At 39.5% G+C, this 23,238-nt stretch overlaps 1 protein-coding gene across 1 annotated transcript in view; it reads left to right on the forward strand.

Annotated features, from left to right (window-relative positions):
- Window positions 1-15,501, forward strand: part of LOC134660270 (endoribonuclease Dcr-1) — a 72,176-nt gene extending 56,675 nt beyond the window's left edge. Inside the window, exons 34-43 of the mRNA XM_063516014.1 lie at window positions 892-976; window positions 2,076-2,242; window positions 3,002-3,127; window positions 4,058-4,145; window positions 5,495-5,638; window positions 6,883-7,012; window positions 9,126-9,216; window positions 11,103-11,211; window positions 14,113-14,245; window positions 15,338-15,501. Of these exons, the coding sequence (XP_063372084.1) occupies window positions 892-976; window positions 2,076-2,242; window positions 3,002-3,127; window positions 4,058-4,145; window positions 5,495-5,638; window positions 6,883-7,012; window positions 9,126-9,216; window positions 11,103-11,211; window positions 14,113-14,245; window positions 15,338-15,494 (1,230 nt within the window). The 3' untranslated portion in view covers window positions 15,495-15,501. The remainder of the gene's footprint in view (window positions 1-891; window positions 977-2,075; window positions 2,243-3,001; window positions 3,128-4,057; window positions 4,146-5,494; window positions 5,639-6,882; window positions 7,013-9,125; window positions 9,217-11,102; window positions 11,212-14,112; window positions 14,246-15,337) is intronic.
- The last annotated feature ends 7,737 nt before the right edge of the window (window positions 15,502-23,238 follow it).

Here is a 23,238-nt window from a genome sequence, read left to right on the forward strand (position 1 = left end):
ACACAACACAAGCCTTTCTTGAGCTTACTTTGGGATTTAGTCAATTTGTGTAAGAATGTACTATAATATTTATTTTAAACTAACACGATTTTCACTCATACTTTTATAACTAACACGGGACTTAATCGCGTAAGACTTACGTTTATTTATGGCCTGACACTGATTTGCTTTAGTTATTTCACCTTACAAAGGGGTAAGGTACAAAAAATGAAAATGAGGGTGTAATGTTGCAAGCAACCCGATAGTAGGCACTTGTTATTTAAGTATTTTCTCTTGCTTAAGCATTTGTTATGTACAATCTTAGTAGGTACTATAAGTTTACACTATTATTTTTCAATTGTACCTCGATACAATTTGTAAATTAGGAAACTATAGGTCTATAAAGGAATCAATTTGTAGCTATTACCTGAGTTGCTCATATGTTTATTAAGACTGTCTGTTTCTCAATGAAAAAAAAAAAGTGTAAACATGTCTTTGACGTCGACTGTACTGCCCGGCTTTTTGGGGCCAGAAACGTACCAGTTCTAGTAATTAATTAACAAAAGGGTATGGCTATGTAACTTATGTTCTGTCTAACACTGATTTAAACTTTCACGATTTTTACACATTATTAAATTATACAACGGGACTTAATCGCGTATCTAAGTTTTAAGATTTACCTCCGACGTTTCGACGACCAACTTAAGCCAGTCTTCTCCGAGACCACGGGGACAACGCCGTCCTCGAAACGTCGGAGGTAAATCTTAAAACTTAGATACGCGATTAAGTCCCGTTGTATAATTTAATTATAAATAAATAAATAAATAAAATAAAATCACTTTATTTCAGACAATAAGTCCATATAAAATTAAAATTACTATAATATAAAAAATATTATGTTCTGTCTAACAGGTGGACTCCGAGAGCGGGCAGGAGGCGCCCCCTCCCGCCGGCTGTTTCATCCCTTACAATCTCATCACGCAGCACAGCATCCCAGGTAACCCGTCTGCTCGTTTGCCTCCTCATCATCTTCCTCGCGTTGTCCCGGCATTTTGCCACGGCTCATGGGAGCCTGGGGTCCGCTTGGCAACTAATCCCAGTAATTGGCGTGGGCACTAGTTTTTACGAAAGCAACTGCCATCTGACCTTCCAACCCAGAGGGTAAACTAGGCCCGTATTGGGATTAGTCCGGTTTCCTCGCGATGTTTTCCTTCACCTAAAAGCGACTGGTAAATATCAAATGATATTTCGTACATAAGTTCCGAAAAACTCATTGGTACGAGCCGGGGTTCGAACCCGCGACCTCCGGATTGCAAGTCGCACGCTCTTACCGCTAGGCCACCAGCGCTTTTCCTCCTGTATATTAAAAAAAAAACCGCCGGCTTATTACATAACTTGTGTCTGAAAAACAAATGCGGACTAGAATAGAATTGAAACTGTCATGTCCATGGCTCACGAGGAGATATTTTGCATCAGTTAGTAAAGTTTGAGGTTATTCATAAAACTTTACAACCTACAATTAGTTAATTTATGTTTCATCCGTTTCTTACAAATACATACAGTCAGCAGCAGAAGTTGCTAAGCGGGCGAGGTGTTCAAAATGACCTTGACGCGCTCTTATTCTATTAACAATGAAGTCGCGTCAAGATCATTTTGAACACCTCGCCCGCTTAGCAAATTCTGCTGCTGACTGTACTCAAAATGAAAATCAATGGTACAAATTCAATTATAAGAAAATATAATTGAATTTAAACTGTTGTGAGACATACTAACATTGAATAATTTTACGGTTTAGACTCACTTGTTTTAAGTGACGCGCGTGACATGTTTCGGAGAGCCTAGGTCTCCTTTCTCAAGCTGACACTGACTTAAAACTTAAACCAAGTGAGTCTAAACCGTAAAATTATTCAAAAATATAATTGAGTTTGTGTTGTTTTGAAATCGAACGAAATAAAACAAAAGCAACTCTGTTCCATTTACTCTCTTCTCTTCCATTTACTAATGATTTAAATTTCAATGTAGGTAATTAGTACTAGTATAGGGACAGTGGGATGCTAAAGGTTAGATTAAATTTACGTTGTGGCTATTTTGTCCAGACAAATCAATAGCGGACTGCGTGGAAGCCCTAATAGGGGCGTACCTGTTGGAGTGCGGTCCCCGCGGAGCCCTGCTGTTCATGGCGTGGCTCGGGATCCGGGTGCTGCCGCGGCATGACGTGCCAGTCACCGACCACGGTACCGTCAGCAAGTTAGAAATGTGGCAGGTAATGTACCAAGTGAAGTGAGGTAATCATATAGGAAATATTAACATAACCAACATCTGAGAAGGTATATTACAATCCTACAAATGGGCTAGGAATCCTCTAGACGGAGTTTAGAGCAATTATTTCATGAAACCGATGCTGCCAAAAATACTGGGGTGCGGGGGACGAGGCGAGCGAGTCCCGTGCCGTGATTGGTCCGTTCAAAGACACGGACGTCACACAAGGACACTGACTCGAAGATGGAGTAAAACTACCGTATATTTGTGGCAGAGGGGGTAGTGCTACTATGCTCAGTCTGGAGGATGTCTTGTCTGTGGTTGTGGCCTTCGACCAGTGAAGGGCCCTTATGCTTCATGGGCAATAAGGACCTTTCTATCAGAATTTCTGTTGGAATGTCAGATTCTATCAGAAGCATAAGGACCCTTCTGTGATGGAAAGCCACAGTTGGTGGATTGGAAGATAATGCACAGATAAAGTCCATTCTTCCAAAGTGGTACTTGGTTTTCAGTGAATACATTTACTAAAGTGCTGATCTTAACTTTTTTACCTAATATTTTCGGTATCTGCCATACTTTCTATTGGCCCTTAAAGGAAGATTTCTAAAAGAAAATAGCTTATGTACTTAAATAATTATGCATGCATTCAAAAGTAACCTTTACTACTACATACTAGTACGAAAAGTTGTCAAAATTGGTCCATTAGCATAGATACATTAGCATTTGTAATATTACGAGTACATATTATATTTTTCCCCAACAGCAGAAGCAGTCAGCCCGCAAAACACGTCGCGATTCAGACTCAGAGTCGTCTGACGAAGATGATGATGATCTTCCTCGGCCTGTCGGCTCGTTGGCGCCCTACAAAGACAATGGACAGTGGTTTCTGGTGAGTTGGGTATTGTTTTACAATTCTGCAGTGATCACACGAGAGACACACCATACAACTGCGAAGCATGTTACGAGACACGCCGAGAGACAGACTTAGTCATCAGACGAAGATGACGATGATCTTCCTCGGCCTGTCGGCTCGTTGGCGCCCTACAGAGAGAATGGATTGTGGTTTCTGGTGAGTTGGATATTGTTTTACAATTCTGCAGTGATCACACGAGAGATAAACCATATAAGTGCAAAGTATGTTACGAGACAGACGTCGAGAGACGAGACTTAGTAGATGAAGATGATGATGATCGTCCTCGGCCTGTCGGCTCGTTGGCGCCCTACAAAGACAATGGACAGTGGTTTCTGGTGAGTTGGATATTGTTTTATAATTCTGCAGTGGTCACACGAGAGACAAACCATACAACTGCGAGTATGTTACGAGACAGACGTCGACAGACAGACTTAGTCATCAGATGAAGATGACTATGATCTTCCTCGGCCTGTCAGCGCCCTACAAAGAGAATGGACAGTGGTTTCTGGTGAGTTAGATATTGCTTTACGATTCTACAGTGATCACACGAGAGACACACCATATAACTGCGAAGCATGTTACGAGACAGACTCACAAATGATAGAGATTTGAGGTGAGTTTTGGTTGTCATCTGACGATATGGTGGAAATATTCGCTGAGCCCGAGAAACAATATTTCGACTTTAAATTTATTTCTAAACACTAATGGCGTTATTCATTTTTATGAATGGCTGCTAACTTAATCAGTTGATGATCGTCCTTTGTCCCTATCTGTCGTTATGCCATAGAGAGGGACAAGCGACGATCATCAGCTGATTAGCTTAGCAGACGTTTATGAATAAGGCCTTAAGTATTCTGTAATCTTGTCATCATCATTACTTTGTTCATCACGCTCGTTTTTTTGCAGCCGATGTTTGGAGCGCTGCGGGCGCCGCCCTCGCCGTTGCTGCGCTACATCGCCGACCCAGAGGGCGAGCTAGAGCAGATGTTGTCCGGTAAGTCTCGCCACACGAGGGACAACTCATACAACTGCAGAATATGCAACAAACTAAGGCACAGCACACTGTACATCACATTACATCGCCAACCCCGAGGGAAAGCTTGAGCAGATGTTGTCACATGAGAGACAATTCATGTAACTGCGAAATATGCAACTAAGGCACAGCACACTGTAGGTGATGGTCGCTGAGGGCGCCGCCGCGTCGTTGCGTCGCTACATCGCCGACCCAGAGGGCGAGCTTGAGCAGATGTTGTCCGGTAAGTCTAGCCACATGAGAGAAAACTCATACAACTGCGAAATATGCAACAAACTAAGGCACAGCACACTGTAGGCGATGGTCGCTGCGTAGATGAGATGAGAGCTTGAGCAGATGTTGTCACATGAGGGACAATCCATGTAACTGCGAAATATGCTACATAGTTACTTCACACTGCAGGCGATGTTGGGAGCACTGCGGTCGGTCTCGCCGTTGCTTGGCTACATCCAGTAATTTTATGTCCGATAAGTCTCATCACACGAAGAGGCAATTTTAACTGCCAATTATATGACGAATATAGCTCTTCTACTTAAGCTGTCCTTCCATACAAGAGGGTCAAATCATACAACTGAGAAATATGCTAGAAACAAAATTTACGCTACAATGTAGCCGATGTTCAGTGGACTACGTCCGCCGTGCTACATGCGTGTTTGTTGCTGTGGTATATAGCCTAGCTGAATTCTGCCTTTTAAGTCTAACTCTGTCAAGTCGGATATGTCAGTAGCAATGTAAAGCAAACTAAAGTATGGTATCCCTAGGAAACGAACAAAAAGCAGTAATGTACATTGAACAACGATGAAATGTAAACAAAACAGTTCCACAGATAATATATAAATGACACGCGATTTTCGAACAATTCAAACGCAGTGTTGTTAACCCGTGATGTTTCAAATTTGCCACCTTTTTCTACTGACAAGATTTGCTTGACCAACACACAACACACGAGCGAAAAACCATTCAACTGCGAAATAACCTTCAAACTGTGAGTAACGCCATAGAGAGAAAAAAATACATAGAGTGCTCACTCCATACATCAGTTTTAGTACCAAAAAGACTATTAGCATCTAGCATCGAGTAGCGGAACTATCAGTACTGCTACTTGACAATCTCAACAGCATAAGACTTTCCGGTCGGTGCTACATCTATTGTCAAGTAGCAGTACTGATAGTTCCGCTACTCGATGCTAGATGTAGACACTGAAATTAATAGTCTGAACTGATGTATGGAGTGAGCACTCTTGTCTTACTATATTTCTCTATGGTAACGCCACACTTCTAGCATCACTCATAATTGTTTTTTTTTTTCAGGCTACGACGCATTGGAGCGGACTCTTCAGTACCGCTTCAAAGACCGCTCGCTCCTATTGCAGGCACTCACACACGCGTCACACCAGAGGAATAGACTAACTGACTGCTACCAGAGACTCGAGTTCCTTGGTGACGCCATTTTGGGTACGCTCTATCTTCAATGTTTTATTTTTATTTGACAACCTATCTGGCCTTGTCGGTAGTGACCCTATGAAGCCGATATTAACTCACATTTATAGACGCCTATCGCGAAATTTATTTAATTACCTTTATTTACCGACGTTTCGACACAGGTTTCACTGGTGGTGGTGAAACCGATAGTCTTGGGTTCGAATCCCGGTAAGGGCATATATTTGTGTAATGAGCACAGATATTTGTTCCTGAGTCTTGAGCGTTTACTATGTATTTATGTATTTGTAAATTATTTATTACTACCGACCCGCCCCGGCTTCGCACGAGTTAACAAATTATACATAAACCTTCCTTCTGAATCATTTTATTTAAAAAAAAACCGCTTCAAAATCCGTTGCGTAGTTTTAAAGATCTAAGCATACATAGGGACAGACGGACAGCGGGAAGCGACTTTGTTTTATACTATGTAGTGATATATATCGTTGTCTGAGCAACACACAGGGGCTTAATCATAGGATTTGTGTGTGTACGGATGTCCTTTATTATTTATTTATTATTTTAATACCTTTTGATTTGAAGTAGATTTTTTTAAATAAATGGTTATACAGGGTGGCCCATTTAGATCGGTCAGTATGGGAAAATCTGAAACTATAAGACATACGACGATCTCTTCTTCGGAACCATGTCATCGATTTTAGTAACAAGAAAAACTGCATTCATACATTTAATTTTTTTTTATGTAAAATGTATTGAAAAAAATGGTGGCCATTTCGAAAACATACTAAAATAAATTAAAGGATATGAAAACAATGCATTTTATTTATTTCAAACATTATGTTTCATAGTAACATTTACTGCTTAAGACCTACACAGTCGATATCTAAATAGAAATAATTTTAGATTTTTTTTTTCAAAAAACCCGGGTTCGATTCCCGAGCTGAGTACACATTTTTTTTTTTAATGTATGAATGCAGTTTTTCTTGTTACTAAAATCGATGACATGGTTCCTAAGAAGAGATCGTCGTACGTCTTATAGTTTCAGATTTTCCCATACTGACCGATCTAAATGGGCCACCCTGTATATTTAACCTTTTAACCGCCATAGAATACGTCATCGAGCGTGCTAGTGTCGCCGGGTGGTACGAAGTTACACTAAGTTTTGTCTTATTTATCAGACAGCGGCGAAATGAGCCCGATTTTGTATGTCTTATATATCAGTCTACGGCGGTTAAAGGGTTAATGACGTTTGTTCACAGACTACCTAATAACCCGGCACCTGTACGAGGACCCTCGCCGGCACTCGCCCGGAGCCCTGACCGACCTGCGCTCCGCGCTCGTCAACAACACCATCTTCGCCACTCTCGCCGCGCGGCACGGCTTTCATAAGTTAGTTACTAAACAACCGCTTTCATATAATCATCGACATATCATCAGTCGAAATGTACGAAACAGCCAATATTTCATTTTAAGTCATTAGATTTTATTTATTAGATTTCATTAGATTTTATTATATAATTAAGAGTTTTTGTTAAAATAAGAGAGCAGTACCTCTTAACACAGGTAATATATAGTTTACTTAAAAAGAGGTACTAAATACTATAATGTTATCTGTAATTTACTCTTGATTAAATAAAATAATTTTTTTTTTTTTTAAGTCAGGGTTGGTCGAATAGTAAAAGAGATAGGTATTTATTTGCATCCTAGCAGGCGTGTCTCACTCCGCGAGCTTTGCTACAGGTAGCTAAAAGTACATCCGTTCGGCCCCAATTTTGGGGAAAACCATAAGCCGCGCGTGGCGCTGTCGCCACCTAGCGGCCATATCTGTGCTGATCGTAACAGACGCGTTTTGTTAGAGAGTGAGTCTTCTGTACTTAGTACTATTATTTATTCTGTGATCCTAGTAAGTGGGTAATCATTCCTAGATAACAGCAACAGCAAGGCAATAAGATAGACGTCGATTTTTAATGTTAATAACAAGAGATAAAACCTCACAAATATAAAAAATAAAAAGTAAAACTTGCCTAGTCATCATCTTCCTCGCGTTGTCCCGGCATTTTTGCCACGGTTCATGGGAGCCTGGGGTCCGCTTGGCAACTACTCCCAGGAATTGGCGTGGGCACTACTTTTTACGAAAGCGACTGCCATCTGACCTTCCAACCCAGAGGGTAAACTAGGCCCGTATTGGGATTAGTCCGGTTTCTGCACGATGTTTTCCTTCACCGAAAAGCGACTGATGGTAAATATCAAATGATATTTCGTACATAAGTTCTGAAAAACTCATTGGTACGAGCCGGGGTTCGAACCCGCGACCTCCGGATTGCAAGTCGCACGCTCTTACCGCTAGGCTACCAGCGCTAAAACTTGCCTAGTATGGTGTATAAATTCAGCTCGCAAAAGTCGAAAAAACATCCTGTATGCTTTGGTTTGGGGTATCAACTACGTGACTGCTGATCAGGGATGTTGCGGATGCCGATTTTTTGACATCCGCGGATGCGGATGCGGATGCGGATTTTTAAAGGCTCACATCCGCGGATGCGGATGCGGATGTCAAGATTAGGGACTTAGAAAACGTCAAATATTACATTTTTAGTATTTTTTTATTAAAAAAAAAAGAAACGTTTAGCATTTGAACAAAATATATTTAATAAACAGTAACTTGGCCGACTTTTCTGGATCTAGACGATTTCGTTATAGGTAATTACGAAATTACCTAGCACTTACGCCGCCGCTAAGACGTTCCTGTACCGACTTGTTCGACATCCGCATCCGCATAAGCTCCGCATCGATTTTATGCGGATGCGGATGCGAATGTTCGCAACATCCCTGCTGCTGATATAAACAAACCGGCCAAGTGCGAGTCGGAGTCGCGCACGAAGGGTTCCGTACCATTACGCAAAAAACGGCAAAAAATCACGTATGTTGTATGGGAGCTCCACTTAAATATTTATTTTATTTTGTTTTTAGTATTTATTGTTATAGCGGCAACAGAAATACATCATCTGTGAAAATTTCAACTATCCAGCTATCACGGTTCATGAGTTACAGCCTGGTGAGAGAAAACGGACAGATAGACAGTGGAGTCTTAGTAATAGGATCCCGTTTTAATCCTTTAGGTACGGAACCCTAAAAAGAAAAAAAAAGATATTTTTTCGTAAAACATGTACGAACAGACAACAACAGTAAGAAAAGAAGAAATCACGTGTGTGTATCACGAATGAATATAGGTGAATCAACTTTTTCTTGTCACTTCTTGCCATGGTTACGTTCTCCTGGGTCACTCTTTAAAACCTAATTTTTAGGCATTTAAATTCACCAAACCCGCTTTTTTGTGATACTTATAAACCGTTTCCACTGAGGGTCGTCTACCAAGCGTGTCAGAAGGTGGTGTACAATGTCTTCTAACAAACTATGCTACTATTGTCTCTTGGCTGACCGGACAGACAGAATAACAACAAGAAATAGTTGATCCACCCATATTCACGTTGTATTTTTCTCGCAGGTACTTCCGGCACATGTCGCCCGGGCTGAACGAGGTACTGACGCGCTACGTCAGGATACAGGAGGAAAACGGACACTCCATCAGCGAGGAGGTGAGTAACAACCAGGGATGTAACGGATGTGGTTTTATCGGAACCGAAAGCGGAACCAGATGTTTTAAATTTAGGTTATCGGAACCAGAAACGGAATCGGAACCGAAAACGGAACCGGAACCAGAACCGGAGCCTGAGTCAGTACTATCAGTAGGTATACATTACACAACACAACACATACGAATAGGTATTTTAAATTCAAAAACACGGATAAACCAGAACATCTAATGAGCGAATGACTGGTATAAACCTGTTTGTTTTTGATATATGCTGCTCATGTCCCGCTGCCGCGCTAAGCATTGACATCCGATATAACTTCCGTTTCAAAAGTAACGGAACCGGAACAGAAACGGATGTGTAATACCAAACGGAAGTTCCGATTTAACGGAAACGGAAACGGAGCTCCGTAACAACCCTGGTAACAACCACATTTGTTGACATACTCGACCGCCTTCATCTCTGGGCCACTTTGTATATATTTTGTGACAATTTATTAGAGAAGCACCGGATATTCGGTTACTATCCGGTACCCACCCCATTTTAATATCCGGCCGGATACCAATGATATTACATAACTATAGATAGGTTATCCTCATACTTGAGGAGCACAAAAAATACTTCCATATTTATTTCTGTGCCTACGAAGAAATCTGTTATTTTTGATTAATTTTCTCATTCCGTCCATCTTTGTCACACTCGTTGTTAAACATAAGGTCGTCTCTTTCTCTTTCGGCGTGCCGGAGCTCGTTAGCACGTGCACATTTCTCGCTTGTCCAACCGCGACTAAAGGCAACTTGTCCAATTTGTCACAAGTTACGCGCTTCAATTTTGGAATGCCTATAACCTATCTTGAGTTATAAATCATTGCCGGATACCGGATAATAACTTTGCTTGATTTCGGAGTAGACAAATGGAGTCATGGGTCATGGTCATAATCGTATTGGTTTATTATTTGAAAACAATTTAAACATTCTAACTACTCACTTGCACGCGCACTCATTTCGCACTTAGAAATGAGTCCGCACGAACGTTCACTATGAAACAGGTCAAAACCTGCACAATACGCACCTCAAAAACCGAAATGTAGGTATAGTTCCGCCGGCCGTAAACCGAATGTTCGGCCGATGGTGAGGCCGAATATCCGGTATCCGGCCAAACAACTATCCGTTGCATCTATACAATTTATACGAAGCCGTTACAGATGTAATATCTTTACGGAACTGTACGGATATGATGGTCGTTCTTGTCTACGTGACAGCGTGATAAAACGGTGTCCGTCACTTTCTTTCCCACGGTGTTAAACAGTGACAGTTATTTTATCACGTGGATAAAGATGGATAAAGCTATCCATAATAGGCTGGCTGAATTAGTTAACTTATATTTTACCCTTTCTTACAAATACATTAGTAAAAATGACAGATAAAGACAAACGATTCATAGCTAACTCAGGTTCGTAATGCGTTTTCGAATACCGCCATTATACTATACCTCCACCCACTCTTAATAAGAAAGAAAATACATTTATTTAACGCCTCAACATATTACATATAGAAAAGAAGACATACACACATAAATAAATAAATATAGTTTGTCAAAGGACTGTCTCATTTCAAACATAGACAGAGAGAATCATACTATGTTTGTCAAAAGAAAAGTATGAGTATAGTTTTTTTTGGTAACAAAACTTCCGTGGGACACAGACATTCAATATATTAAAAACGGGTCACTCCCGTATTTTAAATCGACATCGCTCGACACGTTTCACTCCGTACCGAGCAGCGTCATCAGGAGTTTGCGTTAACGGTGACTGACCGGCACCGGCGTAGTTTTTTTTGTTCTTATTTACTGACAAATTGGTTTGACCAAGTATAATGACTCATTTGCAGCACTACCTGATTCACGAGGACGAGCTGGAGCAAGCTGAAGACGTGGAGGTCCCCAAGGCTCTGGGAGACCTATTCGAGTCCATAGCGGGGGCCATATTTCTGGACTCCGGTAAGTAGCATATTTCGCAGTTATATGGTTTGTCAAATCACACCTCCTCGTACAAATATTTCGTACAGAGCTACTAATGAGGGTTTATTTTATTTATTGCCATTTTTATATATTGTGACCTTTTTTGCCACTATTGTGTTATTTCTACTCAGAATCACGAGCTCTTTCGATCCTATTGGGATAAAAAATGTCCCAGAGTTTTTTTCCTATTGTGTTATCATTTCCCCATATATTTTTTATGGCGGTAATAAAAAGGGAAGTTGGAAAAATGTATGGAAACTTTAGGATACTTTTTTCTCCTTTAAGGATGAAAAGGGCTTGCGATTCTGACTAGAAATAACACAAAAATGGATAAAAAGGTCACAATATATAAATATTACACAGTAGACAGTAATACAAGAGTATTAGTTTTTATTTTTTGCATTTGTTCTGTTTGTTTTTTCTAGACTGTATCATGGACCTAGGTTGTATAAATACTGTCTATTATATTTTTTTTAATCAATAAAAAATAGCCTTCATTTGGATTTTATTTGGTTTGATTTTGTTTAGATTTTGTTTAATGCTTTGTTGTTTTCTTCGCGTTAATAAATATTTCAAGCTTCTCGATAATAGGGTATTTGCTTTATTTAAAATAAGTAATTTTACACCATGCATGAAACAAAGCACCAGAAGATTAATAGAATAACGTAGACAACAGTTATTTTTAGACACAATTTCTATTTTAAAACCCGTAGAAAACTATAAAGAGTAGGTAATCTGATTGTGACATCACATGCTAGTGTAAGGCCTGAGTGGACGCTCGCTCGGCGGGCGTGCAGCGTGGCTGTGGGCTCACGCGTGATGTGAGCAGCGTGCACTAAGGCCGCTCCTATACGTGCGCATTTGTTTAACATGCACGCCGCACGCCCCGCCCCGCCGCACGCGCAACAAGAGCGTCCACTCAGGCCTTACACCTAGTATTTCATATAAATTCCATAGTAGCGTAATCGTTTTGATATTTCGAAAAAAGAAACTAATTTGACAAGTAGTCAAATACCCTATAGTTGTATCAGGGCGTTTTTAGGGTTCCGTAGCCAAATGGCAAAAAACGGAACCCTTATAGATTCGTCATGTCTGTCCGTCTGTCTGTCTGTCTGTCTGTCTGTCTGTCCGTCTGTCCGTCTGTCCGTCTGTCTGTCCGTCCGTATGTCACAGCCACTTTTCTCCGAAACTATAAGAACTATACTGTTAAAACTTGGTAAGTAGATGTATTCTGTGAACCGTATTAAGATTTTCACACAAAAATAAAAAAAAACAATAAATTTTTGGGGTTCCCCATACTTCGAACTGAAACTCAAAAAAATTTTTTTTTCATCAAACCGTGCGTGTGGGGTATCTATGGATAGGTCTTCAAAAATGATATTGAGGTTTCTAATATCATTTTTTTCTAAACTGAATAGTTTGCGCGAGAGACACTTCCAAAGTGGTAAAATGTGTGTCCCCCCCCCTGTAACTTCTAAAATAAGAGAATGATAAAACTAAAAAAAATATATGATGTACATTACCATGTAAACTTCCACCGAAAATTGGTTTGAACGAGATCTAGTAAGTAGTTTTTTTTTTATACGTCATAAATCGCCTAAATACGGAACCCTTCATGGGCGAGTCCGACTCGCACTTGGCCGCTTTTTTGTTGTTGTTCCCTACACTTTTTTGTCAAATTTGGGATTTTTTATGTTATTTCTACTCAGAATCACGAGCTCTTTCTATCCTAATAGGAGAAAAAAAGTGTCCTAAGGTTTTTATTTCCGTTCCGTCACCATTTCTCATAGACTTTGTATGGTGGTCGCGGAATGGAAAGATCGAAAAATGTATGGAAATTTTGGGACACTTTTTTCTCCTATTAGGATAGAAAGAGCTCGTGATTCTGAGTAGAAATAACATAAAAAATCCCAAATTTGAAAAAAAAGTTAGGGGACAACTTTAAAAAAAAAACGCCCAATTGTCTTTTAGTTTTAAGACCAGTTAATTTATGTTTCTTCCTAAATAATTTTTACTTTTTAACAAGCTTTTATTAGGTCGACCTGTATGTAAATATATAATGGAATCTAAGGTAACTAATTTAACCATCTTGCAAGGATCGTAGCGTCATGAAAATTGGCAGCTGTATGTAGTTCTGATGACAATACAATAATATGGTACTGTCGAACTGATCTGATGATGGAGACAGGAGGTGGCCATAGGAACTCTGTGATGAAACAACGCAACCTAATTGTGTTAGGGGTTTTTAGAATTGTCTCGATGAGTATTAGTTGTCTGTCGTAAGAAAAGTACAGTCAGCGATAAAATAAATAAATAAAAAGCCTCTTTAGTTCCTTAATTTTACATACATGCATCATTCCATTATCATTATTTCGTATACAATATTGTTATTTGAATTTAAATGTCGGTGTAAAAATATTATTATAAAGGTATGAATTTAATGTAAATACCTATATATTTATTTATTCATTAATTCTAGTTTTAATTAAGGACCTCTTAACGAGTAAAGGCCTCCTCCAATTGTTTCCATGCCTCTCGGTCGTTTGCCTTTTTCGTCCAGTCTTTACCAGTAATTTTGTACTGTTCATGCGTATTATATGAACAGCCCACTTCCATTTGAGCTTTTTACAATGAACTAAAGCATCTATCACGTTTGTCTTTCTTCTTATTTCTGTATTTCTTATCCTGTCTCTTAGTTTTAGGTTGAGTGTGCTCCGTTCCGTGGCCCTTTGGCATATTTGTATTCTGTTTTTTGTGTCGTTGTCAAAAATCCATGTCTGGCAGCCCTGTAAGACAGCGATAAAAGCTTGTACCAAAAATATTTTTTTTGCCAAAAACTTATTTACTTTACTTTTACTCAATAAAGTTTGTTGTTGTCAGGCATGTCGCTAGCGGCGGTATGGGGCTCGTACGAGCAGCTGATGGGGGCCGAGTTGGAGGCTTTCTCGGCCGCCGCCCCCAAGTCCCCCGTGCGAGAGCTGCTGGAGGCCGAACCCGACACCGCCAAGTTTGGGTAAGACGCCCCAAGGGGTCTCTATTGTTTCCCAAAAATCAAAAATTTGCCCCATGAATCTAGTCACACAGACAAGACATCCTCTAGACTGAGCATTAGTAACGTTACCCCCTCTGCCACTATATACGGTAGTTTTACTCCATCTTCGAGTGAAAGTGTCTTTGTGTGACGTCCGTGTCTTTGAACGGACCAATCACGGCACGGGACTCGCTCGCCTCGTCCCCCGCACCCCAGTATTTTTGGCAGCATCGGTTTCATGAAATAATTGCTCTAAACTCCGTCTAGAGGATTTCTAGTCTATGCTAGTATATAACTGGATCTGGCATGAAGGGTGGGGGAAATGACCGAACGGGATAGTCTTATGTATCTTTCAGTAGGAGTAGCAGCGAAAGCGCTATTATTGTTTGTCCTTGTCACAGTCTCACATTTTTTTTATTCCCCACCATAAATTAGTATGGATTATGGTGGGCAACAAATAAATTCGACCAATCATAGTGTCGCATTGCGTATGTTTTGTCCCTCACGGAGGCACGCGTATACCACTTCTATAGGATCCTACCTTCTATGGTTTGCCCGCATTTTCGTTAGTCATAATTCATTTGAATCAGAAACGCGTCACTTTTCAGGATTGCCATAAAACAAACCTAACCTATCTATAAGGTAACTATATGAAAATCCTGAAAAGTTAACGGTTTCAGTTTTATGACTAATGATCTTGGAGGATACAACTAAACGGAGTAGCCATTAACAGGCTTTCCCCTCTGTCGAAAATAGGCGGCCAACGGTCATACACAATGTATGGACTGACGTTTATCTGACATGGCTATTTTTACGTTACGCATACATTTGACGTTCCCCTCCCCCGCAAAAATCGGCAGACTGTTTTGTATAGAAAATTACAGACATGGCGTCTCCGTTTGATTATATCCTCCAAGCTAATCATAATACCTATGACAAACAATACATTATGATTTAAGCCCCAAGCCTACCTACCAAGCTTACCTATTTTTTGACTAGTGTAATACATTCTCGCACCAAAAACTCCGATGTGTGTTTATTTCTAAGCCTGACCTCATATTTTTATGATTGCAGTAAACCAGAGCGTCTCGCTGACGGGAGACGAGTCCGCGTGTGCGTGGAGGTGTTCGGTCGAGGGGCCTTCAAGGGCGTAGGACGGAACTACCGCATCGCTAAAGGAACAGCTGCCAGATGCGCGCTAAGGCACCTTAAGAGACATAAACAACACTGAAACTTGTTTCAAGTCTACAGAAAACCTAGTCCTTAACTAGAAACTATCACTTTGATCAAGGAACAGCTGCCAGATGCGCTCTAAGGCACCTTAAGAGACACAAACAACACTGAAACTTGTTTCAAGTCTACAGAAAACCTAGTCCTTAACTAGAAACTATCACTTTGACCAAGGAACAGCTGCCAGATGCGCGCTAAGGCACCTTAAGAGACACAAACACTGAAATTTGTTTCAAGTCTACAGAAAACCTAGCCCTTAACTAGAAACTATCACTTTGACCAAGGAACAGCTGCCAGATACGCGCTAAGGCACCTTAAGAGACACAAACAGCACTGAAATTTGTTTCAAGTCTACAGAAAATCTAGCCCTTAACTAGAAACTATCACTTTGCCCAGGGGACAGCTGCCAGACACATGGGCATCTTAAGAGACACAATGAAACTTGTTTTAAAAAATCTCCACTACAGAAAATTAACTGTTAACCAGAAACCTAAGTAAACCTATGCAATAAGGGGTATTAATGCAATGTTCTGCCGCAAGAGTGCAGCACTAGCGCCTATCGTAAACCATAGAGTAACTTATACATACTGTGCCTTCTGTTTTTTGACAAGTTTTCACAGACAATAAAATATAAGGCGGTTTGTTTACAAAGGGCCTACCGGGAAACGAGAAAATCGAAATTTAGTTGTCTGCCTCTTTATCGCTCGAATATGCAAGAGTGAGAGATGATAAATAAATAAAGACGTTGATACTATTCGTAGGATTGACAGGTAAAAGCTATACTGGCGCCATCTGTAAAACCCTATTTTATCAATACATACTGCCATTTCAGCCGTAAGTCAGCACTATATTTTTTCTCGAAGTATTGTATTGTATATGTAATAAAATTAATAAATATTGTAACTTTTATAAATAATTCTGTACGTAACAAATCTTTGTAACGTGTGCGTTTATATGAATATGAAATGTAAATAAATTGTGTAAATGTAAATAAGAGTTTTATTTATCAACCGAGCGGAGCGAGGTCTTTGTGTAGACTCAGGTGTAGGACTATAGCCAGCGACGGAATATAGACGAACCTATCAGCACATATGACTTCGAAAAACGGACCACATGACTGAGAAATATGTGGCTGTCCAGCACAAAAGGGTCCTTATGTTTCAACTGAAATTCCAACAGAAATTTAAAGGTCCTTATTGCACATGAATCATATTAAGGACCCTTTTCTGATGGAAAGTTATCTCTTCTCCATAATTATACTCCGCCCGCAGCTTCGAATATTTCCCAATATACAATTTTTTGCTATTGAAGTGGTATCCAGACATCCAGATTTGATCAGGAAAATTCATTCCATAGATAATTACTATGAAAATTGGCATTTATGTGTCCGCACCTGCTGATTCGATCGGAGAATTTCATCAGATTGGCGAAAAATTGTCTCATCTGGATACCACTTAACCTTTTCCACGCCGTGTCAAACACAAAAGCTGTCACTCAGACGCCACATCATTGTGTCAAAACTGAAGTTGAACTTTATGTACAGTTATGCACGTAGGTCTATGTTGCTCTGTGATATGTGACCGAATCGGTCTTTGGCGTTGAACATACGGTGCGGATATATCGGTCATTGGCGTCCAAAAGGTTAAAAAAAAAGTTTGATTAGCTAAAATAAAATTATATATTTGACCGCTACAGACGTGCGCGCCTACGGATATGGATTTTTATCAAAATCGGGTCAAAAATTAAGAAATTCAAGATGGCGACCGTTTCGTTAAATGTTGACTTCAGAATCGTGCTAAGGGACCTCTCGGGTCCTCAGACACCGGGTCTCAGAGAGAGGGTCGGGTCGGGTTCATCGAGTTTGGGTCAAAAATAAAAAAAAATCAAGTTAGCAAATTCGTGTTAAGGGAGTCTAAGGTCTTCAGTCCCCCTTATTCATATAACTTTACGGGCTGATTTAACCCCTCAAACGCCACTGTCAAAAATTTACTACTGAATTAAAAACATTTCATTTTTTTTTATAGGGACAATTAGGTAATTATACTTGGTCAACCAGATCTTGACAGTAGAAAAAGGCGGCAAATTTGAAAAATGTAGGCGCGAAGGGATATCGTCCCATAGAAAATTTGAATTTCGCGCCTTTTTTTACTGTCAAGATTTGGTTGACCAGCTATATTTATTTCATGCTAAGAAACAGAAAAAAAAGATATACAAATTACAAATTAAATTACAACTGAAGCTTAAATAACATATTAAATCTATCTTATTAAAATAAACTAAAACTACAAACAAATTAAAATTAATACTTAACATTTCAACTGTTAATTACAGTCCAAATTGTCTGGGACGGATACGGGACAAGGCAGTTGAGGGGTTAATCAACTTTATGTTTATCCCTTTCTTACAAATACATTAGTCAGAATGACAGATATCGTGTCATCCTTTAAAATGGCTAAAAATTCAATATAAAAAGAGTATGAGAAATGAAGTGATAATAGTAACATGTAGTAACTCATGATTATGGGGAATGTTATCTGTGGTGGGGTGTGATAATTGCTAGACTGATAACAGTCAATAATCTAACCCCTGGGTACGCTGTCATAACAAACCCTCCCCTTAATTCGACACTGCACTCATTATTGAGTTACGCACTGCAATAATTGAGTTAGGGCAGGGGTTCCCAAACTGTGTGTTCCAACTGGGGTCCCTTTGTTTCCCATAAAGTTTTAAGTCAAAATGTATTGTTTGTCATTATCATTAGTCATAAAACTGAAACCGTTAACTTTTCAGGATTTTCGTCAGGCTATCCTATAGATAGGTTATTAGGTTAGGTTATGTTTGTTTTACGGCAATCCTGATAAGTAACGCTTATCTGAACCAAATGAATTATCTTATATCTTTAAACGAACAATTCTTGTATATTTATTTATATGTTTATAAGTATAGGTATATATTTCGGGGATCTCGGAAACGGCTCCAACGATTTCGATGAAATTTGCTAAATGGGGGTTTTCGGGGGCGATTCTAAATCGATCTAGCTTGGTCCTATCTCTAGAAAAACGCGCATTTTCGAGTTATTAATGTGTTTTCCGAGCTTAATTGGCTCGGTCTCCCAGATATTGACTACCGAAAATGCGAGCAAACAATACATTATGACTTAAAACTCTTTGGAAACAATAGAGACCCGTCCCAACTAGCAATATGCAAGCCGACAGCAGAAATCGGAGCGCCCAATGTGAAAACGCTCTTAAGGGGCTACCACGAAAACCGAAATTCGCAAATTGCGGGGATCTTTCTCTTTTACTCCAATGAGCCCCCATTCCCACGGGCGCTTTTACAACGCGCGATAAAAAAGCGTTTGAATGACACAAATGGATACATGTGTATTATTCACACGACAGCGGTGGCGCTTTTTATCAAGCGTTGTTGGATTTTCGGCTTTAAGCCTTGGTCATTAAATCGAATTTAGAGTGCGGACAGATTCAAGCGCTTTTTTAACGCGCGTTGAAAAAGCTTTCGTGCTAATGGGGCTGAAGGCGTAATAAGAGTGACAGAGAATTATGCCCGCAATTTGCGAACTTCGATTTTCGCGGTTAGAGCCCTTAATGGGCTCTAATAACAAGATTGGGAACCCTTGGGCTTGGAACAATCACTCGATGGAGATATCGTGTTAACGATCTGGATGATTGTCATACAATTTGATTTAGAGTGAAATTACTGCGGTGAGATAATTTAATTATTATTATTTAGAAGTTTATGATATTGTAGAGTGAACCATATATTATGTTTGTTCTTTGAAATAATGGGATTACGAAATATAATATAATCTAATACCTTTAAACGAGCAATTCTTTAGATATCTGGTAATTTCAGAAATTGGATAAGCACAGATACCCTAATACTCTTTCACAAATCAAGTATCTGCCAGCTATAGATGGTCAAGCAAATCTTGTCAGTAGAAAAAGGCGGCAGATTTGAAAAATGTAGGCGCGAAGGGAAATCGTTCCATAGAAAATTTGAATTTCGCGCCTTTTTCTACTGACAGGATTTGCTTGACCATCTATATATTATATCATATGCACCCACCACAGAAATATAAGATTAACCTATTATTTTGTTGATCGTGTAACACGTTTCACGTCAAAACAAACTTCTGAGGGCCTACCGCGAACCACGAACGAAGTTTTGCCTCTCTATCGCACTTGTAAATTCATACGTAAGTGCGACAGTGGCAAAACTTCGTTCGTGGTTCCCTCTGTCCTCATATTTCCCTTACTTATCTGTTATGTTAAAACCAACCTTATCCTAAACTCGTTAGGGTTCATAATCACTTGCAGTACAATCCAATTCACTCATTAGACATCAACAAATAACCATCGCAAACTCGTATCTCACTTTGCCAAGTAGTTGCAAATGTATCCGTATTGGTTAAACATACGGTTCAAATTTAAATGTCACGTTACACTGCAAAGTGACTTTTAGAATTATATACAAGACCCTAGGAATCTATTTTCGACCTAATGTTGGTCGTTTTAGAGTTGGAATTGGTTTGAAGAGCAGTGTTGTAAGGAAGGGATATGAGTTTGGCCAATAGGAGATATTAGGTATGGGGCGGGATTGTTTTTAAGTTGTTACTTAAAATGTCGTAAGTGACACAAAAGTGGGAGAAAATGGGATAGTGTTTCCAAAGTTCGTGTACCAATTATGTTTTTGACAATATACAGGGTGGGCCAAGTGTATGTCTGTAGGTACAGTCAGCAGCAAAAGTTGCTGAGGTGCTCAAAATGATCTTGACGCGACTTCATTGTGAAGAGTATAAGAGCGTGTCCAGGTAATTGTGAACACCCCGCCCGCTTAGCAATTTCTGCTGCTGACTGTACATATAGGTGGGCTCTGTAAGTTATTCTGTAACGGAGGAAATGGATACCTCAAAAAATATGCATTTTTGACAGTTGACATTGAACATAAAAGTAACATAATACCTATATAAAAAAAAACTACCTTTTATAGTTTGTTAAAGGACTGTCTCATTTCAAACATAGACAGAGAGAATCATACTATCTTTGTCTTAAACTAGTAATAGCACCCAAAAGAAAAGGATGAGTATAGTTTTTTTGTTCTTATTTACTGACAATTTGGTTTGACCAACTATACCTAGTTAAGTTTACATTTAAATTGCGACATTATGTGCCACGAGTAGGTCGATATCGATAATTCCCCTATCCCACTTCGCCCATTGCCAATCACAGATGGCGCTTATTGCGTTTCGTTCCCGCATTGTATAACTTAGTTATCTACGGCCCCGCCTTATCCAGAGAGACGGCCAAAAACTCAGCCAGTCCCGAATCCGCGGTTGCCGCGTCACCTGTCAAACCGGCAGATAACCGCGCTACGATTTACGAAAAAAAATATATAAAAAAGTTAGTGGGTTCATGTGTGAGTGGCTTTATACAATATTATTTTCGAAAAAAAAGTAAAAAAGTTAGTGGGTTCATGTGTTAGTGGCTTTATAATTTATTAAAACTGGTGTTATAGATCATAGATCAAATTGTGTGTTTTATAGTGATGTGGTAAATATGTGGTTGGGTTGGTGAATACATTTTTATGCCCAGAACTTGCTTGCTATCGAGGTAAACAATTTTCTTTAGTTTCATGTTATTTTTGTCATTTTTAGGGTTCCGTACATCAAAAGGAAAAAACGGAACCCTTATAGGATCACTCGTGCGTCTGTCTGTTTGTCCGACCATTCCCGGGACCTTTATCTCCGAAACTACTGGGTCTACAATTTTGAAAAAAATACACATAATAGATCTTTACCTATAGATGACAGGAAACCCTATTATAAATGTGCAGTCAAGCGTGAGCCGGACTTAATGTACGGAACCCTTGGAACGCCAGTCCGACTCGCACTTGGCCGGTTTTTTTATGTGTTTACCTATAGGTACGTAGGTTCTAGTAATTATAGGACTAATTAATAGAATCAGACGTCACTACACTTACTGCACTACCTAAATCCATATTAACTAAAACAGATATAACTAGGTACTTCGCTAATCCAATGATATAATTTCATTGTGCTAATCCGCAAAGTAATAACACTAATAATTAACGTACTAAGTAGTCAATCAGTGCTTATCCGGACATTCCGGACCGACTGTCAAACCTTCAAGAAAAGAGCATATTCATGGAAAATTATATGATAATTTGACCAAATAAATTAAATGCGATGTTTATAGGATTTGGCGAAAAGTATTTGGCCCAAAGGGAAGTAGGTGTAGGCACACCGTAACCATTAGCATAGAGAAAAAAATACATAGATGAGCAATCCATACATCAGTTTTGGTACCAAAAAGACTATTATTTTGTCTACATTTCAGACCAAAATTAAAAGTAAAAAAAAATCTGTTGTATTTAAGACGAAACAGGAGCTGAGATTTAAATATTTTAGGTAAATTTAATATACCCGTCTCGCTAATGAAAGCGGCTCCTAAAACTAGTGCGATAAGGACAAGGCGAAAAATCCTGCGTAAAAATCTCAAAAATCGAGGTTTTGTACTCGACTGTTTCCTCCTCCAAAAGTTAACCAATCCTAACCAAACTTGGAAATATAAATGATTATGAAATTATCTGTGTCGGACCGTTTTGCTGTTTTGGATAATTGATATCAGCTTTGAATACCATGCCTCTCATTGCGGCATAGTCAATTAGGCCATTTTGGCCATTTTTGAAGGGCTCTAGCGCCTTAAAAAACAAAAATATCAAAAAAAGCAAAACGGTCCGACACAGATATTGACAATATTAATCTGTGTTGAAAAAATCATTGCTCTAGCTTCAAAACCCACGGAGGAAACAGTCGAGTACGTTTGTATGGAGAAATTACCAAACCTGTTGCCTCTGTTCTTTATTTAATATATGAAATAACGGATCAAACGGTTTGTTAGAGCCGTGCAATTTAAACATGTACCGTCGCCATCAGATATATCGGAGTGGCCAAGGTGTTCACAATATCTGAACAATTACTCTAACGCTTCGACAATAGAGGTGTGTTCAGATATTTGTGAGCACCTTGGCCGCTCCGATATATCTGATGGCGACTGTACGTACAGTCTTAGTTTCGATGTAAATGAACTATATAATAAATAATAATAATGTGAGCCTATACACGTCCCACTGCTGGGCACAGGCCTCCTCTCATGCGCGAGAGGGCTTGGGCTATAGTCCCCACGCTAGCCCAATGCGGATTGGGGACTTCACATACACCTTTGAATTTCTTCGCAGATGTACGCAGGTTTCCTCACGATGTTTTCCTTCACCGAAAAGCTAGTGGTAAATATCAAATGATATTTCGTACATAAGTTCCGAAAAACTCATTGGTACGAGCCGGGATTTGAACCCGCGACCTCCGGATTGAAAGTCGGACGTCATATCCACTCGGCCACCACCGCTTGTGGTTAAAAGAACTATTCCTCAAAAAAAATGCTGCCTAAAAATCTTTATGATCTAAACACTGACATAAGAAAATGGAAAAGAAACGTAAGAGCCACGTTTTCTCTTACAAAATACGCCCTTTTGGCCAACACTGGATAAAATCACATATTGAACTTATCGTTTATAAGAAAATTGTCTTTAACCTCATAACCATAAGGTTCATGTTTGTTGTGACGTGTACTGTCACACGTGTGAGCCACGTTGTATCAAATATTTTTGTGTTTACATTTGACATGTTAGCGGCCATAATATTGTTA

This window comes from Cydia amplana, chromosome 26, assembly GCF_948474715.1.
Source record: "Cydia amplana chromosome 26, ilCydAmpl1.1, whole genome shotgun sequence".
Taxonomy (NCBI): domain Eukaryota; kingdom Metazoa; phylum Arthropoda; class Insecta; order Lepidoptera; family Tortricidae; genus Cydia; species Cydia amplana.